This window comes from Phoenix dactylifera, chromosome 8 (genome assembly GCF_009389715.1).
Source record: "Phoenix dactylifera cultivar Barhee BC4 chromosome 8, palm_55x_up_171113_PBpolish2nd_filt_p, whole genome shotgun sequence".
Taxonomy (NCBI): domain Eukaryota; kingdom Viridiplantae; phylum Streptophyta; class Magnoliopsida; order Arecales; family Arecaceae; genus Phoenix; species Phoenix dactylifera.
Genome location: NC_052399.1, coordinates 15784825 through 15800206, shown reverse-complemented (window position 1 = coordinate 15800206; position 15382 = coordinate 15784825). Strand labels below are relative to the sequence as shown.

General features: G+C 37.7%; 1 protein-coding gene across 1 annotated transcript; it reads left to right on the top strand.

Moving 5' to 3' along the window:
• Positions 1 to 3548: 3548 nt before the first annotated feature.
• Positions 3549 to 12821, top strand: LOC103702470 (dnaJ homolog subfamily B member 13-like). The gene is made up of 3 exons (XM_017841682.3): positions 3549 to 4214; positions 4292 to 4713; positions 12170 to 12821. Exons 1-3 carry the CDS (start codon positions 4050 to 4052, stop codon positions 12606 to 12608), a joined length of 1026 nt encoding a protein of 341 aa, XP_017697171.2. The 5' UTR covers positions 3549 to 4049; the 3' UTR covers positions 12609 to 12821.
• Positions 12822 to 15382: the final 2561 nt, after the last annotated feature.

The following is a 15382-nucleotide window of genomic DNA, read 5'->3' as shown; positions in this document are numbered from 1 at the left end:
TTTTCGAGCTCAAGTCCGAGCCTTTGCTTTGCCAAGTAAGCCCGAGCTCGAGCCCAATACAGAGCTCGTTATCGAGCCCGAGCCCGAGCTTCTGTGAAACGAGGCGAGCCGAGCTCTCCCAAGCTCAGGCTCGGCTCGGCTCGTTAACAGCCCTAATAACTATGTAGGATGGGAGGTGGGAAAAGATAGTTACTAATCCAACCATCAAATTAACCAATAGACTCATTTTCTATTACATATATAATATAAAACATTAATATTTTTACATTAATTACATTCCTTTAATACTCATGAATTTGTATTCCACGATACTCATAATTTATAATAATCATGCATCATCTAATTACGAAAAAAATACACAAAAATAATTATATGTAGCATACAGATATTTAGAAGTTATTAACAATTATATAATAAAAATATTTTATTTAAATAGTAAAATTTTGAAAAATACCATAAAATAACAAATATAGTATATCACATTTTCTATTTTTTATCAAAGGAAAAGTGATTATTATTAATAAAAATTAATTAATTATGGTAATATAGAAATATAGTTTGAGTTACATTATTTAATGATGTGGTAAGATTTTATAGAGAATGTTAAATCTTTTGCTTGAAACAAATATTCATGTTATCTTGGTGGCCAGGAGACTGTCAACTAACCACTATTATGGTGGTTCTATTCTAGCTTTTAGCATTAATCTGATACATTTTCAGAGTTGGAATTTACATGAATATTTGGAACGAACAAAACCCCTAAAATGTAGATCAAGTCCATGATTGGCAAAAATTATCGATATGCATCCAGATATGCAACTAACAAAACATTTAAAATTCAAATTTGTGTAAGGCAAAACTTATAGCTATGCATATATATATCCGTGTTTAGATCTAAATGTCATGCGAATCAGATACATAAATGGATATGATCGGATTATAGCCGATCCATTTTGAATCCTAACCTAAGGCTATAGACTAACCCACTTTTATCAGAGCCCAATTACTTTTCTTATAATTATCAAACGAGTAGTAGAACAATTTACAAGTATGAAATTTGGTGGAGCTATATTGCTTTGACCGGAAAATGCCACTACAGTGAATGCATCCAGAAGGTCAGAGGTATTTGGTCATGGAACCTCTCACGTATCTTGTCGGGTTGAAATCATTATAACTCTGTTCATCAAAATTTGAAAACAAATTATAAATAGCTTCAAATTCCAATCCACAACGTTGCTCCATTTTTATTTTTTATTTTTTTGCTAAAGCGGGCGTTTCATACACCATAGGTGTGAGCGATGCTGGTTTTTCAGCGGCCCATATTCTATACTCAGCACCCAGCATGGACGTCTCGGCGCGTGTTTTCTATGCCGACATTACCCCTACATATATATACCTCCTGATCCGCAACCAGGGGTATTTTCGTCACAGAGTTCCCGTGGGTTCCAATTCAAATTAGGAAAGTGAGAGGGATCGTTTCCCGTATGTGGGCTCCCCCTTCCCGTGGATAAGAGAGAAGTAAACAAAAACGAGAAAGGAGGAGAAATGGGGGATTGCAGGGTTCTTGATAGGGTTTCCCGTCGCTGTGCTGGCCTTGGCCTTTGTCTCTTGTGGGCGCCGTCGTCTGGACCATTGGGTTAGTAGTGATTTGCTCCTCATCCTTTGTCTCTTACAAGCGTGGATTTGTGGATCAGAGTGGATCAGTGGTTTATATGAGGGGGATATTTTGTTCCCTTGGTTATTGGATTGCAGGACGATCTTGAGTTGCGCGTGCTTTGCAGGGTTGGCAATCTGGCCGTGGATCTGATAAAGCTGCCGGTCAAAGTCATCAGATGGTTCGTCGATCAGATTCCTTGCTGATTTCTCCTGTTTGTGATCGATTCTACAGGTGTTCTTCATTGTTTTTTTTCTATATCATTGTTATAATCTTTTGTTTTTTGATTATAGAGAGGATTGGAGATGCTTTCATTGATTTAGGTCTTGCGATTTGTGATAATTGGTCGATTTGAGATCTTATGATGCAATAACTGCGGGATGATTTCTTCCCTACTGGATGTAAAGTCTACGACAGGAGGTAACTGTAGTGGCCCGGTTCGCTGGGCTAATGGGCCGGCCTGAAGAGGCTCGGTCTATCTGCCTGTGGATCGCGATCGTTGACCGTTCATGGGGGAGATGGAGAGGAAGACTCCAGCCTCCCGATCGTATCGGAATACTGAAATGAGGTTGTTATGATATTGAGGAATATATTTTTTAGGGTTCTGTCTTAGAAAGTGTGCGATTCATATGGCTGACTTGGATGATAAATTTGGGGCGCGATAGGAGCATTATGATTTTTTGTGTGTGTGTGTGAGTGTGTGTGAATTAGACACTCAACGAACCATCTCGATGATCCTGTGCTTGGCTCGCTCTCTTTGGACCGGATTGCATGCGCTGAACAATAACCAAATCCTTCATGTACTGTTGGTTTATTCCCTTTCACATCTAACTTCCTTGATTTTAGAGAGATTGCCGATTGCCGATTTGTTGTTAATTGTACTTTTGGTCTTTGGCGAGGGCGCCTAGGGGCCAATCTGAAGTGTCTTTCTCAGCCACTAGGTTGAAGCAACTACAAGGAAAACTTATTTGCTTTTGCTATAACATAGGTAACAAGATTTGGAGTTCGGCTAGGGCAAAGGGCTTGGCTCCCGGAGAAAAGAGAAAATTTGTTAGGTTATTTCCAAAAGTTTAGGTAAGTTATTGATTGTATATAAACTTTAATAATAACAAAAAAGATATAAGCTAGTTAGTAGAATTTTTTTAAAATAATAATAAAAGATATAAGCTAATTGATGTAGTTGCCTGTTAACTCGTGCAAAAACAAGCGCACGAGCATGGACAACAGTGAAAATATGAGACAATACAGCCACCAACAAGAAAATAAATGCAATTTCCTTAATTTTATTTTATCTCGAAGATAAAAGCATAAATTAGCATTATCAAAATGGTACCTAGGACTCCATGATAGTGAGAAAAACTCATTCATCTCCTACTTGATTCTTCATTTTGGTGGCATCTTGAAAAGCTCTCTTGCTTAGTATCTCTTATGTGAAAAAATTTAGATACAGCCCTGAGCTGAAGGATAGAAATGGTTATTGAAATTTGAAGCTGATAGTGCTCGATGTGGATTTTAGAAGATATATGAAGTGGGCGAGGATGGAGCATTAAAATAGTTGTGAAGAGACGGTGCTTGAGGTGGTGAAAGATCCACGATATGTTCTAATCTATGCTTCAAGTCGAAGGTACGATTTTTTTTTTTTTTGTGTGTGAAAGAAACTAGACGATTGACTATGGTTTAGCATACAAACTCAGCTTCCCTCAAGTGTGACCTTCGTGGGCTTATCCCTCTACCCTAACCTTCGTGGGCTTGGCCCCTCCTTTGACCTCAATATACCCTAGCGGTCCCGGATGGGCCGGATCCTTGCAGCCATCTCTTTTTTCTTTTTTTTCTTCTTTTTTTTTGGGGGGGGGGGAGCGGGATGCCGTATTGATGCTCATTACGTGGCATCCAAAGTGGTGCCCAATGCTCTCGATCGATATTCAGATGCAATTATTGTATGATTATAGGCTAGTTTAAATAGGCTTAGAAAGTCACTAAGATAATAGTATCTATAACTCTTGTTCGATCTTAGTTCATGTCCACCTCCCCTGGTGTCGTCCATCGGCCACGATGGCACGTTTGCCAGGTTTTGAGACATGGCGAACGCGCCTAGTCATCCCAAACCGACCCAGGAATCGGAACGTGCCTCGCCAACTCGGACCACGCCTCCTCCAGCTAACCCAAACCAAGTCAGGCCTCTCGAACCTTCCACAGCCTTCTCACCTGACCTCTCTTCCAGACGTTTCCCCCACTCCCGCCGTCGTATGCAAGTGAGAAAGAAAGAAGAATCAAGAAACCAAGAAGGAACCACCGCCGTTCGCTGCTACCACTTACACACAACACCAGGAAGAACAAGAAGAGGAGGAGGCTAATAACAGGAAAGAAGAAAGGAAAGCAGAGGAATTGGGACGATATGGGCGTGGATTACTACAGGATTCTCCAGGTGGACAAGAACGCCAAGGACGATGACCTCAAGAAGGCCTATCGCAAGCTCGCCATGAAATGGCACCCCGACAAGAACCCGAACAACAAGATGGAAGCCGAAGCCAAGTTCAAACAGATCTCCGAAGCTTACGAGGTACCAATCTCCGTCCCAGAACAAAATCTCAAATCGCAAAGATCGGATTCTGATTCGTTGTCGTCCCTGTTTTTTAGGTCCTGAGCGATCCGCAGAAGCGGGCGATCTACGACCAGTACGGCGAGGAGGGGCTCAAGGGGCAGGTCCCGCCGCCGGGAGCCGGCGACACTTCCTTCTTCTCCGGCGGGGACGGGCCCGACGTGTTCCGGTTCAATCCCAGGAATGCGGACGATATATTCGCCGAGTTCTTTGGGTTCTCCAGACCCTTTGGGGGCATGGGCGGTGGCAGTGGGATGAGGGGCGGATCGAGGTTCGGCGGTGGGATGTTCGGAGATGACTTCTTCGGATCGGCCTTCGGCGGGGAGGGGTCCGCGATGCACTCCCACCGGCTGCAGAAGGCGGCACCTATCGAGAACCAGCTGCCGTGCAGTCTCGAGGATTTGTATAAGGGGACTACCAAGAAGATGAAGATCTCCAGGGAGATTGCTGATGCTAGCGGGTGAGTCTCTAATTTCTTGTCGGGGAAAAAACTCTATTCGATAGCAAAAGTTTGCTTTTGGTTCCCTTTTCTTTTTTTCTTTCTGTTTCTTTTTTCCGTCGATTAAAGTAGTGTATAATAGGCTTGGAATATGCCTCATATGTGCTACATCTTATTCGAGAAATCGCGACTGTAGCTCAACACTAATCAGCTTATTGTTGTTGTTGATGATGATGATGCTTATCATGAATAGGATATTCTGACAATGCAGCGGCTTTTTAGAAAGTCAAGCAAGTCCTTGTAAGTGTCAGGAAGAATGAATTCTTAGAAAATATTTAAGCTACTGCTACTACTTTTGCTACTACTACTATTATTATTATTTTTCCATGCTTGAATTTGACTACTCACCGTTTGTCATTCCCTGTTATTCTTACTAGGCCTATCTGCCATGTGTTATTACTCACCGTTTGTCTGATATCATCCCCTTGTTTGCAAAAGGGATATATTTGATGTACAATTTTTCAGATGCCAATATTTGTGGTATTTTCAGGAATGGATTTTGGAAGTTTTATTGCTGTTTTGTGACATCCATATGATATATGCTACATGCTGCATTTCTTTGTATAGGCCATGTTTTAAAATAGGTGCTATATATTCATTACTCTGCTTTATGTCTTGGCTCTATTATTGAATGGGTTAAATGCAGACTCTTTGAAGCTCATTTAGTTTGTTATTCTTTGACGCTCCTAGAGTTTTAGGCCTAACTCCATGAATGTGTAACAAGGGAAAAAAAAAGTGGTAACCATGTTTTCAGGTAATTAAATGTTTGCTCTCCAAGGTTGACCATTGAGGGTGTTTCCATGCATAGGATTCTGATAAAGATATTGGAAGGAGGATCTACTAGGGATTGTTTTCGATTTGGATATGATGCATTTTGAGTACAGAATGAATGTTTGTGGAGGTAGAAGAGATGCTGATTGCACTTACTAGCACCTTCATCAGGCAGGCAGGTAGGTGTTATGAACATGATCAATTGAAGAGGAACAAGTATTCAAGGATGATTGTGATCGCACTAGCTGATGAGAAGTTTGGGCCTTGCGTTAGTTTTCTTTGTCAAGAGAATTTGCAAATTGGTAAATATGTCCCTCTAAAGCATATCTACTTCTCTTGATATATATCTTTTTGTAGTACATCACTTGATAAATTAAAAATAAAGGGATGTATATACCCAATAAGGTATGCATTTTTAGAGTTTTCGTAATATTCATAGGCTTTTCTCAACTACTCACATTACAAGGGGAACATGTAATGTTGAAGTTATAATATAAACACTAGAGATGGCGGTAGTTTGGCATTCAGCATCAAGCCTTTAGCCTCTCTGCTTGTTATAGATGTTGATTAGGTACGAGCGTGCATTGTGTTATTTGTTTTTGATGTGTTGGTGAATGGTAGATTGGTCTTTTGGAGGATGCTTCAAAACATAAATTTGGCATAATTGGTACTTGGAAGGAAGTTTGTATAGGAATTCTTCTAAGAATGCAGTCAGGATAAGAAGAAAAAGTCCCATTGATGGATCATTTTCATCACCTTGGCTCCCATTCTCAAAGTAGGCTTGGCTCTTGAGATGAATGAACCAACAATGAGGAAAAAGACCGAGTAGCAATTTGGCTGGTCACACAAAGTCATCCTTTATTGGTCATATTGAAGGCCCACATCATTATTTTTTGTTTCCAGCATGTGAGGAGATGCATGTTATGGAGTATCAATCATTGTTGAATACCAAGTGTGGAACTTCTCGATAAATTGTAAGATTGGTTTTGTTATGTGGATCCCAATGATGGCTGCATGTATGGCATATCATAGCGGAAATGAGGATGCTGCACTAGAAGATAGAGTTGGAACTGAGTACATGCAAGCAAAAGCCTAAAGTATTACTATTAGAGATTGCTATAGAACCATTTGAGATGGTTCAGCCTTATGCATTATTGGCTAGAGAGTCTTGTTGAGGACATGTGACACAAGCAATAGGGTTAGAGAAGGAATTTAAAGGTCAAATTTTGCATCAACTAAAGTACTGAGAAGAGAATTTTGAAAATTCTTTTCATTGAGAAGAATCACCCTTGGATAAGAATGTAGGAAATATATCTTGGTTTGAGTATTACTTTTGTAAATTGCTCCTAAAGTTGTATGTACTTTATGTGTGAAGGTTTTGAACTTATGTTGCCTCAGGAGTGGTATTTATATGATAAAAGACAGTGTATAGGCTCCTTTAGTTGTGATTTCTAGGGGGATATGCTTCATGTGGCATCTCTAATAATCACTAATCTTGTACTGGAAGTTTGGAATCTCATGTGAAAGCATGATATTTATCGCATCAACAGGAATAGTGAAGTATATCTTGGATAAAAACTTTTTATAGTTATTAAGAATGCACTTGGAAATTGGTGTCCGTGAGCAAGATATGTGTTGTATTGTGGATTTTAGCTTACAAAAGCGTCGAGCATAACTAATTGTATTAATTGATGATAGTATTAATTGGTAATCAGGTTATGAGGCATTTTAATGGCGATTTTCAGCATCACTAATGACTACCTCATGCCCTAATGTCACTTGGGAATTGGCATGCTTTTCCTTTAGGTGATATTTAAGAAAAAAAAGTGTATAAAAAAAGTTAAATGACAAGATATCAAACATAGGCGTACTCAGTATGTAATGATGATGTTTTAAGAATCAAGGAGAATTCACATAAGCCAGGTTACTTGATCTTGTATCTAGCTATGCATTCTATGCCATAGCTATCATAGTCATCAAGGCAAAGTGCTCTGTGCATTATCAGATTTACTCTCACATGCATTTTTGCAACCTTTTAACCTATTCTTGATTCTCAGAACCTACTCTTCAATCAAGAATCTGATTTAAAACTTATACCAATAATTATTGCATCTATTGTTACTTAGCTTGGTGCTTCCCAGGCACTATTGCATTAAAAGATCAGAGTGCAACTTCTTTCATTTAGCTCTTGAATCTACTCCTTCACATGACCTGAACTGTAACATGGCCCATTTTGCCTTATATAGCGCCAATAGAAAAATAAAAAGTAGGAGAATATGCTTGTAGCACATGTTCTTTGCTTGCAGGACCTAGATATGTTATTTGGTGATTGTACATGAATGAAAACAAGGTGCTCTAATATTTTTTTGATTTATTTTTAGAATAATGTGTCTTAGCAAGTTTACTCTAATGGCTTCACCCAAAATATGGGCTTATATTAATTGCTCATATTGGTGATGATCATGATAACCATCAAGCCTTATCCTAACTAATTGGCAAGTGTAATATCCTGTACATGTTTTTCTTTGCTTATCATAGTTGTACTCAATAATGTTGTTACACTTGGCCCACTTTTTCCCCCTTGAATCCTTTGTGCGCTAATGCTCTAAAGGATACAATATTCATAGCCTTAACCCCAACTGCTACTCAGTGATCTTCAAGACATATTGTAACATCTTATCTTTTGAGTAGATGAAAAGTTTACCTGCCAAATTGAAGTCATGTTCCTCATCTCCTATTGTAATTTCAAAGCAGGTTTTTAGTAGCAAACTATCTAAGAGCTGAACTTTGAAACTATGCTAAAGCTTCTATTATTTGGCATGTATGGTAGCATCACCTTCTAGCAATTTTTGTCATGAAATAGGTTATAGGCGCTCATCCTAGTACCTTGTCTAGGCCGAGTGAAGAGCTGCAGGAGGAAAATTAGGAACTGAACAGTAATTGGAGACAGTAAGAGGAGGGAACTTAATGTGGCTCTTGGGATTGCTAAAGTGCTTGCTTAAGGGGGTTTCCAGGCTAGTGGAGTGTTTATACTGCTTGCAGAAGGCCCTTCATGTCTGAGGCAATTGCTTGGGTGAACTTTCAGGCTAAGCCAAACCACTTCATGACTTAGGTAGCCATCTTTTTGAAACATCATCTCCATTTGGACAGGATTAGGTTGAGTCTCTCTCTCTCTCTCTGTGTGTCTGTCTATATATATATATATATATATATATATATATATATATATATATATATATATATATATATATATATATATAGATAGATAGATAGATAGATCGATAGATATCGTAAATTTCTAAGAATAATTGTGGGCTACCTGTTGCTCTCACTGACTGATTTTTACTTAAGTATTTGTGGTGACATGCTCATTTTTTGTTTTTGATTCATCAGCTCTGGAAGATGTTGAGTTGATAATTATTTAAATATTTGTGGTGATATAGATGAAAACAGAACTATTATTTAAAATGATTTGGACATGTACAACTACGAGGAATGTACCAGTATGGAGGAGTGCTTTGATACATATAGAAGGAAAGAGGGATAGAGGTAGACTGAAAATCACATGGATGAAGTAGTAAAAAAAAAGAATTTAAAATCTCAACATCTTTCGAAAAGTATGATTCTAAACTAAGCAGAATGGAGAAAAAGGATTCTTGCGGCCGAGCCTAACTAGTGTGGGATTAAGGATTTGTTGAGTTGAATTGAGTTGGTCAAAAAACAACAGAAGCTTTAGGAGCCTTAATTATGTGATTCATAATCTGAACCTAGTTTTGATGTTTCCTTCATTTCAAATTCAGTAGATTTGACTCAGTAGGTATGACTTATAGTGCAAAAGAGTATAGGGCTTTATGTAGGGTAGGACAGGATCAGTGTAGTTAAGAAGAAGGGCATATTTCCAATACCTGGATTCTTTATCTTTCTGATGTCTCCGTACTGCTGTAAAGGTCTGAGAGAAGTAGAGAGGCGAGCGAGAGGTGTGGATGGGATGGGGGAGAGGTCCAATCTTGTAAATCCCAAAGATTTAGGGGTACAAGGATCTTATTATAAGCTGAATCATACCTGGAATATCTCATTATTGTATCCACCTTGATCTTGCCAACTTCTTCCTCCTTTACATCCTAGCCTTTTCCACCTGTTTAAGGATATCAAAAGGATAAGAAATTCAAGCATGAGAACAATCAACCCATAGTGAACTCGGTACTACTAAACTGAAAGAAAATTTCATGCTAAGTAATATTGCATGATATTGTATGAGGCAATCAGGATTCAGGCATGTATTGGTCGAAACAATCTCATACATCTCATGTAGTGATCTTCCACGAACACAGTAGATCTTTATCTTATGGGCTTTAGCACATAACATATACTCTATGGTATGTTCTTTACCTGGAACTTACTATTAAGTAACTTTTAGTTATCTTAGTGGTTGTTGGAGCAACAAGCCCTTTTCTTGATTGATACATAATTTTGTGAACCATTGGCAATTCTAAATTTTAAATTTTCTGGGAGTTTATATTTCTTTCGCATAAGTTCGTCTGTGATAAAAGTTTCCTCATTAATTTCATAAACATTTGTATATATTTTTTATATGACTTTTAGTTTTGAATTGTGCATCTGTAAACATACCCCCCCCCCCCCCCCCCCCCCTCTTTCCTTTTCCTTCTCCCCTAATGAGTTCATTCCCCCGCCCTCCTCCTCTCTCTCTAAATCCTCAACATTTCTCCTGTGATTTCCTGATTAATTGAATACATTCTCTTGTTTAGTCTCAATGCTAAACTCCTTTAAGACATTATGATTGTGTGCACTGTGGGAAGAAGTGTGATGCTTTTTAATTCAGAAAAATAACAAATATAGACAAGTGCATGTTAATGTCTGTAGCAAGTCTTTGGTAGATTACAGTAGCATTTTTCAGATCTCATTCTCAAGTCATCTTGCTGGGTTTCCACTTCATTTTTTTATTTTTTTGATTATTGTCATTGGAGATATTGTTTTTGCTCAATTTGAACTTTTCTTGGGTTGTCATTACCTTGAAGATGCAGACTGCATGCAAAATGAGAATTCATCAACGTTTTATTTCTACATAAACAAGGAAAAGCTTATGTGTGCACATGCATGCACATACAATAGAGTGACCATAGTTGATCCAGTCTGTGTCCTTTTGTTCCTCCATTGCATCGTCATCAATATGCTTTGACAGAGTGCAATTAATCTGATCTTATTTCTAAACAAGCTTTATGTTGAAGAGCCTCTTTATCATTTTGCTGCATGCACTAGAACATCATCTTTGGGGGAGTTCAAATTGTTTTACCAACAGCAAACTTTTGTTCCGCTAATTAAAATCTGCCTGCTCAGCTTCTGATGTATTAGGGAATACGTTACTGTTGAAAGATAGTCTCTATATTTTTCTGATTTTATGGTGGCAAAATTTTCTTGTTTATCCCTCTTTGTTTCGTCTCTCTTTTTATCAATTGGTCTCATGCGTATCCGTTAGTAAAAATACCCCCAAATAAGAAGCCAATCTAGATGGTAGACAAGTCGATATATGTTGTTTCCCCAAATTGCTAACAGGGATTCTGAAAGGTGGTTCCACCAAAGGGGATGGGGGTGCTCGAGTTCATATGCATGCACCAACAGCATTGAAAAGCATATGCATCTCTAAATGTGTGTCACCATAATCATTATTTTTTTTCTTTATTCTACTTTTTCTTTGGATTTTGTTCAGAAGAGCTGGGATTAAGTACATAATAAGGTCCAAAGACTCGGTTTTGGCTGGGGGAGATGAGTTCTGGTTTTTCTAGTACATACGTTTTCAGCACTGGATTATGTTATTTCAACAAGATGTTAACAAAAAAAAAAGATATTAAAACATCAGGGAAAATTCAAAAAGAAAATAAAGCAAAACAAGAAAAATGTAGCAGACGCTATCTTGAGGTCTATCAAATATGATAGACATCTCGTTGTGGTTCTGCAAGGAGAGAATGGAAAACAAGTCTTATTAGAAAAGTATAATCATTTTTCACATAATTCGTTTTATATTTGATTACAATGTTACATTTGATAATCATAGTATCTGAGATTTAAGCTGCAGGATAGCCCACCCTATTTAAAAGAATTTACTAATTTAGCTTTTATTTGACCAGAATATCGCAATACCCAAAACTATGGAGCAAGTCATGTCCAAACTTGAAAAAAAAAGCCTTTTGTAAATTGAAGAAATGAGAAAAGAGCAGCACAAATTGGTCACATATATATACAGGCCTACTCTTTTCCAAATTGCAGAGAATTTAGAGAAGGGACCTAAATTTTAACCAAGTGTTCTGTTGGCGGTTTTGTGTAGAAGGCTGCGATTGATTTAGCTGATTATTGTTCTGGTCTTTATTAGTATTTTTTTTCTTTATTAACATTTGGTTATTTGTTCCCTTATTCAATGAAACTTTGATGTGTTTTGAGCTTGCCAACTTCCCTGTTTGGAATTTCAGGTAGATTAGTAGATTATGCATTTGTTCTAATAAAAATAATGTTCATATTAACTGTATACTGTAATTATTAAGAGATAATTTGACCAAGTTTTCCCTTTGTTCTACTTTTGTTCTTGTTTTTATATCTTTATCCCTTAACTGTTACTACTTTGATCGTGTTATAGGAAGACAATGCCAGTGGAGGAAATTTTGACAATTGATATAAAGCCTGGTTGGAAAAAAGGAACAAAAATTACTTTCCCAGAGAAGGGAAATGAAGCACCCGACATAATTCCTGCAGACATAGTCTTTGTCATTGATGAGAAGCCCCATGACGTATTCATGCGGGAAGGAAATGATCTTGTAATGACGCAGAAAATCTCTTTGGTTGAAGCTCTTACTGGTTACACTGTACGTTTGACTACACTTGATGGTCGGAGCCTTACAATACCAATTAACTCCATAATTCATCCTGCCTATGAGGAGGTTGTTCCTCGAGAAGGGATGCCGCTACCAAAGGATCCTTCCAAGAGAGGAAACCTTCGAATCAAATTCAATATCAAGTTTCCAACAAGGTTGACTTCTGAGCAGAAAGCTGGAATCAAAAGGCTATTAGCTCCGTAGTTCAACATGCTGCTGAGCATCTGATGTTGTGAGTATCTGTGGTAGGCTTGAGTTATGCGTCTTGGCTCAATGTGTTTGTATTGGAATTGAGATTTTGCAGTAGGCTTATCAGGTTTTTATCTAGCATTAGTTAGTCAATTATGAACCTTCCATAAACATATCATTGTTTACTTATAAAGGAAATTGAAGAATGATCGATTTATTTATGGTAGAGTGTGATTCATTTGTTTATAAAAAGGTGCTCTGTGGTTTACTGAAACGGACCATGCTTCTTGGGTGGCGGACTTTTCTACCGGATATGCATGATAGAGGTACTTGAATTGTTGAAGATTGCCTTATTTTCATTTACTCATTTCTGGAAAGCGAAAATCTCTTTTTTATTTTGATGTCGTTTTTGTCATCTGTAATTCCAGTATTTTTGTTCTTTTCAAATGTTCATTAGTCTGAACAAATTCTTCTAAGAGCTCAATGGGCTTATATAGTAGGAAAGCAGGGATTCCTTTGTCTGGTTTCTGGATTTCACTTTTTCCCTTTTCCTTTTTTTTTTTGTTAATAACTATGGTTATATAATTAGACAATATTAAGAATGAGTAAATTCTTGAAGAACTTAAGTCAGTTGATACTGTGGACATGTACAATATGCGTTTTGGTGTTCAATGTTGTTTCCGTTGGCCAAGCATCAAAAGTACCTTGTTGGCCTGAACTAGCTTGGCTTTGGTGAGAAATTCCATGTTTTCAACTTGATCAAGACCGAGATCTCAAATGATGAACGTTGGCATGGTGCTGCTTTTTGACATGGCAGCCCTCAACCTGCCTGGCCTTGATTTCCATTTGGTGGACGAAGTAGAGATGGTAAACTACAAGAATGAAGAAGAGATGGTAGATAGGAGGATTTATACAGGTGTGTGCTTAGTTTCACATTGGTTATTTGCTGAGGAGATTTTGGATGCTTATACAAGACTAAGAAATTCAAAAAATATCTTTTCGCTAACTATTTTGGATAAGGTCCTGAGTTGTTACAAATGGTATCAAAACGAACTCAGCTTATAACCTATATGGACTAGGGTATACTGCAGCACGGATCCATTGGGGCTGAACATGGGCTGATTGCAGTGCTTGTGATTAGATTTGAATGGATTTGAACCCTTAGCCTGATGAAAATATCGGAGCTTAAATGGGGAGAGTATGTGAGGACCCGTGCAGACATTGGTTATTTGTTGGATAGATCTGGATGCTTATACATAATCAAGAAACCCAAATAATACCTTCCGACTAGCCTTTTTGTGTGAGGTCTTAGAGCGGAGCCGATCCATAACCTATGTATACTAGAGGCCGTGCATCACGGATTCATTGAGGCTAACCACGAGCCAATCATGACCCTTGTGATTAGATTTGAATCCTTCGCCTGATGAGGACGTCGGCCTTAAACACGGAGAGTGTATAAGGACTCGTGCAGGTGTATATTTAATCTCATATCGGTTATTCACTGGGTAGATCTTGGATACTTATACATGATCAAGAAATCTAAATAATACTTTTCGGCTAGTCTTTTTGAGGGAGGTCCTAGATTGTTATATTAGACTACAAGAATGAGATGCACAATGGCACTGTCTACAAAAGTGAGGTGTTCAATGGCATCCTCAGTTTGCTTCCCAGTATAATAACTTGTATTTTCTCATCCAAAAAAAAAAACTTGTATTTGTTTTCCTTTTCCTTTTTCTTTTTGCTAATTTATGCAGTACCATGATAAGTGCCACAACCAGGCCTAAAATCTTGAACCTCCTCCAGGAGAAAACCTTAAGGACAAAGATGCCAATTAGCTGATATAACAGCTGTTAGCGATTCAGCAGCTTACACACTACAATCCACTTGCCTCTACTTTTGTTACAGATTTCTTTCTCATGTTATTTATTGGCTTCGCCTTGGAAAGAAATCAAATTATGCAATCTTGTTTTTTCCAATCCCAATTGTGTAAGGTTAAATTGAGGTTGATGGGGTTTATCTAGATCCAAAATCAATCCGTACTTTCAGGATGGCGAGCAAGTTTTTGAGTTATAAGGTCTTCTAAATACCATTCAATTAACTGTCACCATTTTTCTGAAATAGCAGAGGAATGAATAAATGTATAGCCAAAACTTCATTTTGGACAAATTCTGGGAAATAGTTAACCAAATCTTATATAAAATCCATCCGTAAATTGTGCATTAGAGAGAGAGAGAGAGAGCGCGCGCGCATGCGTAGGCTTTGACACAACAATAAAGTTGTTTCATTATGAGTTGGAACTAATAAAATAACCTTTCTATCTGAAGTAGCATTGTGTACATCAGGCCCTTTCCAAATCTCACAATAATAAAAACCTTCTGTAGTGGGACGCCTTATAAAAAAAAAAAAAAAAAATTGTAGTATAACTCATTAAATTCTATAAGGAAATAAATTGTAAACAATTTTGATAGGAACACCATCAAAACGTCAGTTCTTTTTAGTTCACAGATTGGCAGTGCATTGCAGAAGGCCAAGACTTAAGCCCTATTTGGAGGAGCTGTTGGCAGTAGAGCTATTGAAAGTAGAGCTTTCTGAAGTAGAGCTTTTATAAAAAGTTATTTGTTATTTGGTAACTACATATCTAAAGTATTGTGCCACTTTAACATGTGTTTGGTAAACAAACTGAGAAAGTACTTTTGGTATGACAAAATGATTATAAAGGACATTGCATAGTATTATACAGTAGAGCATAATAAAATATAATATGTATTAATACATAAATATATGATATA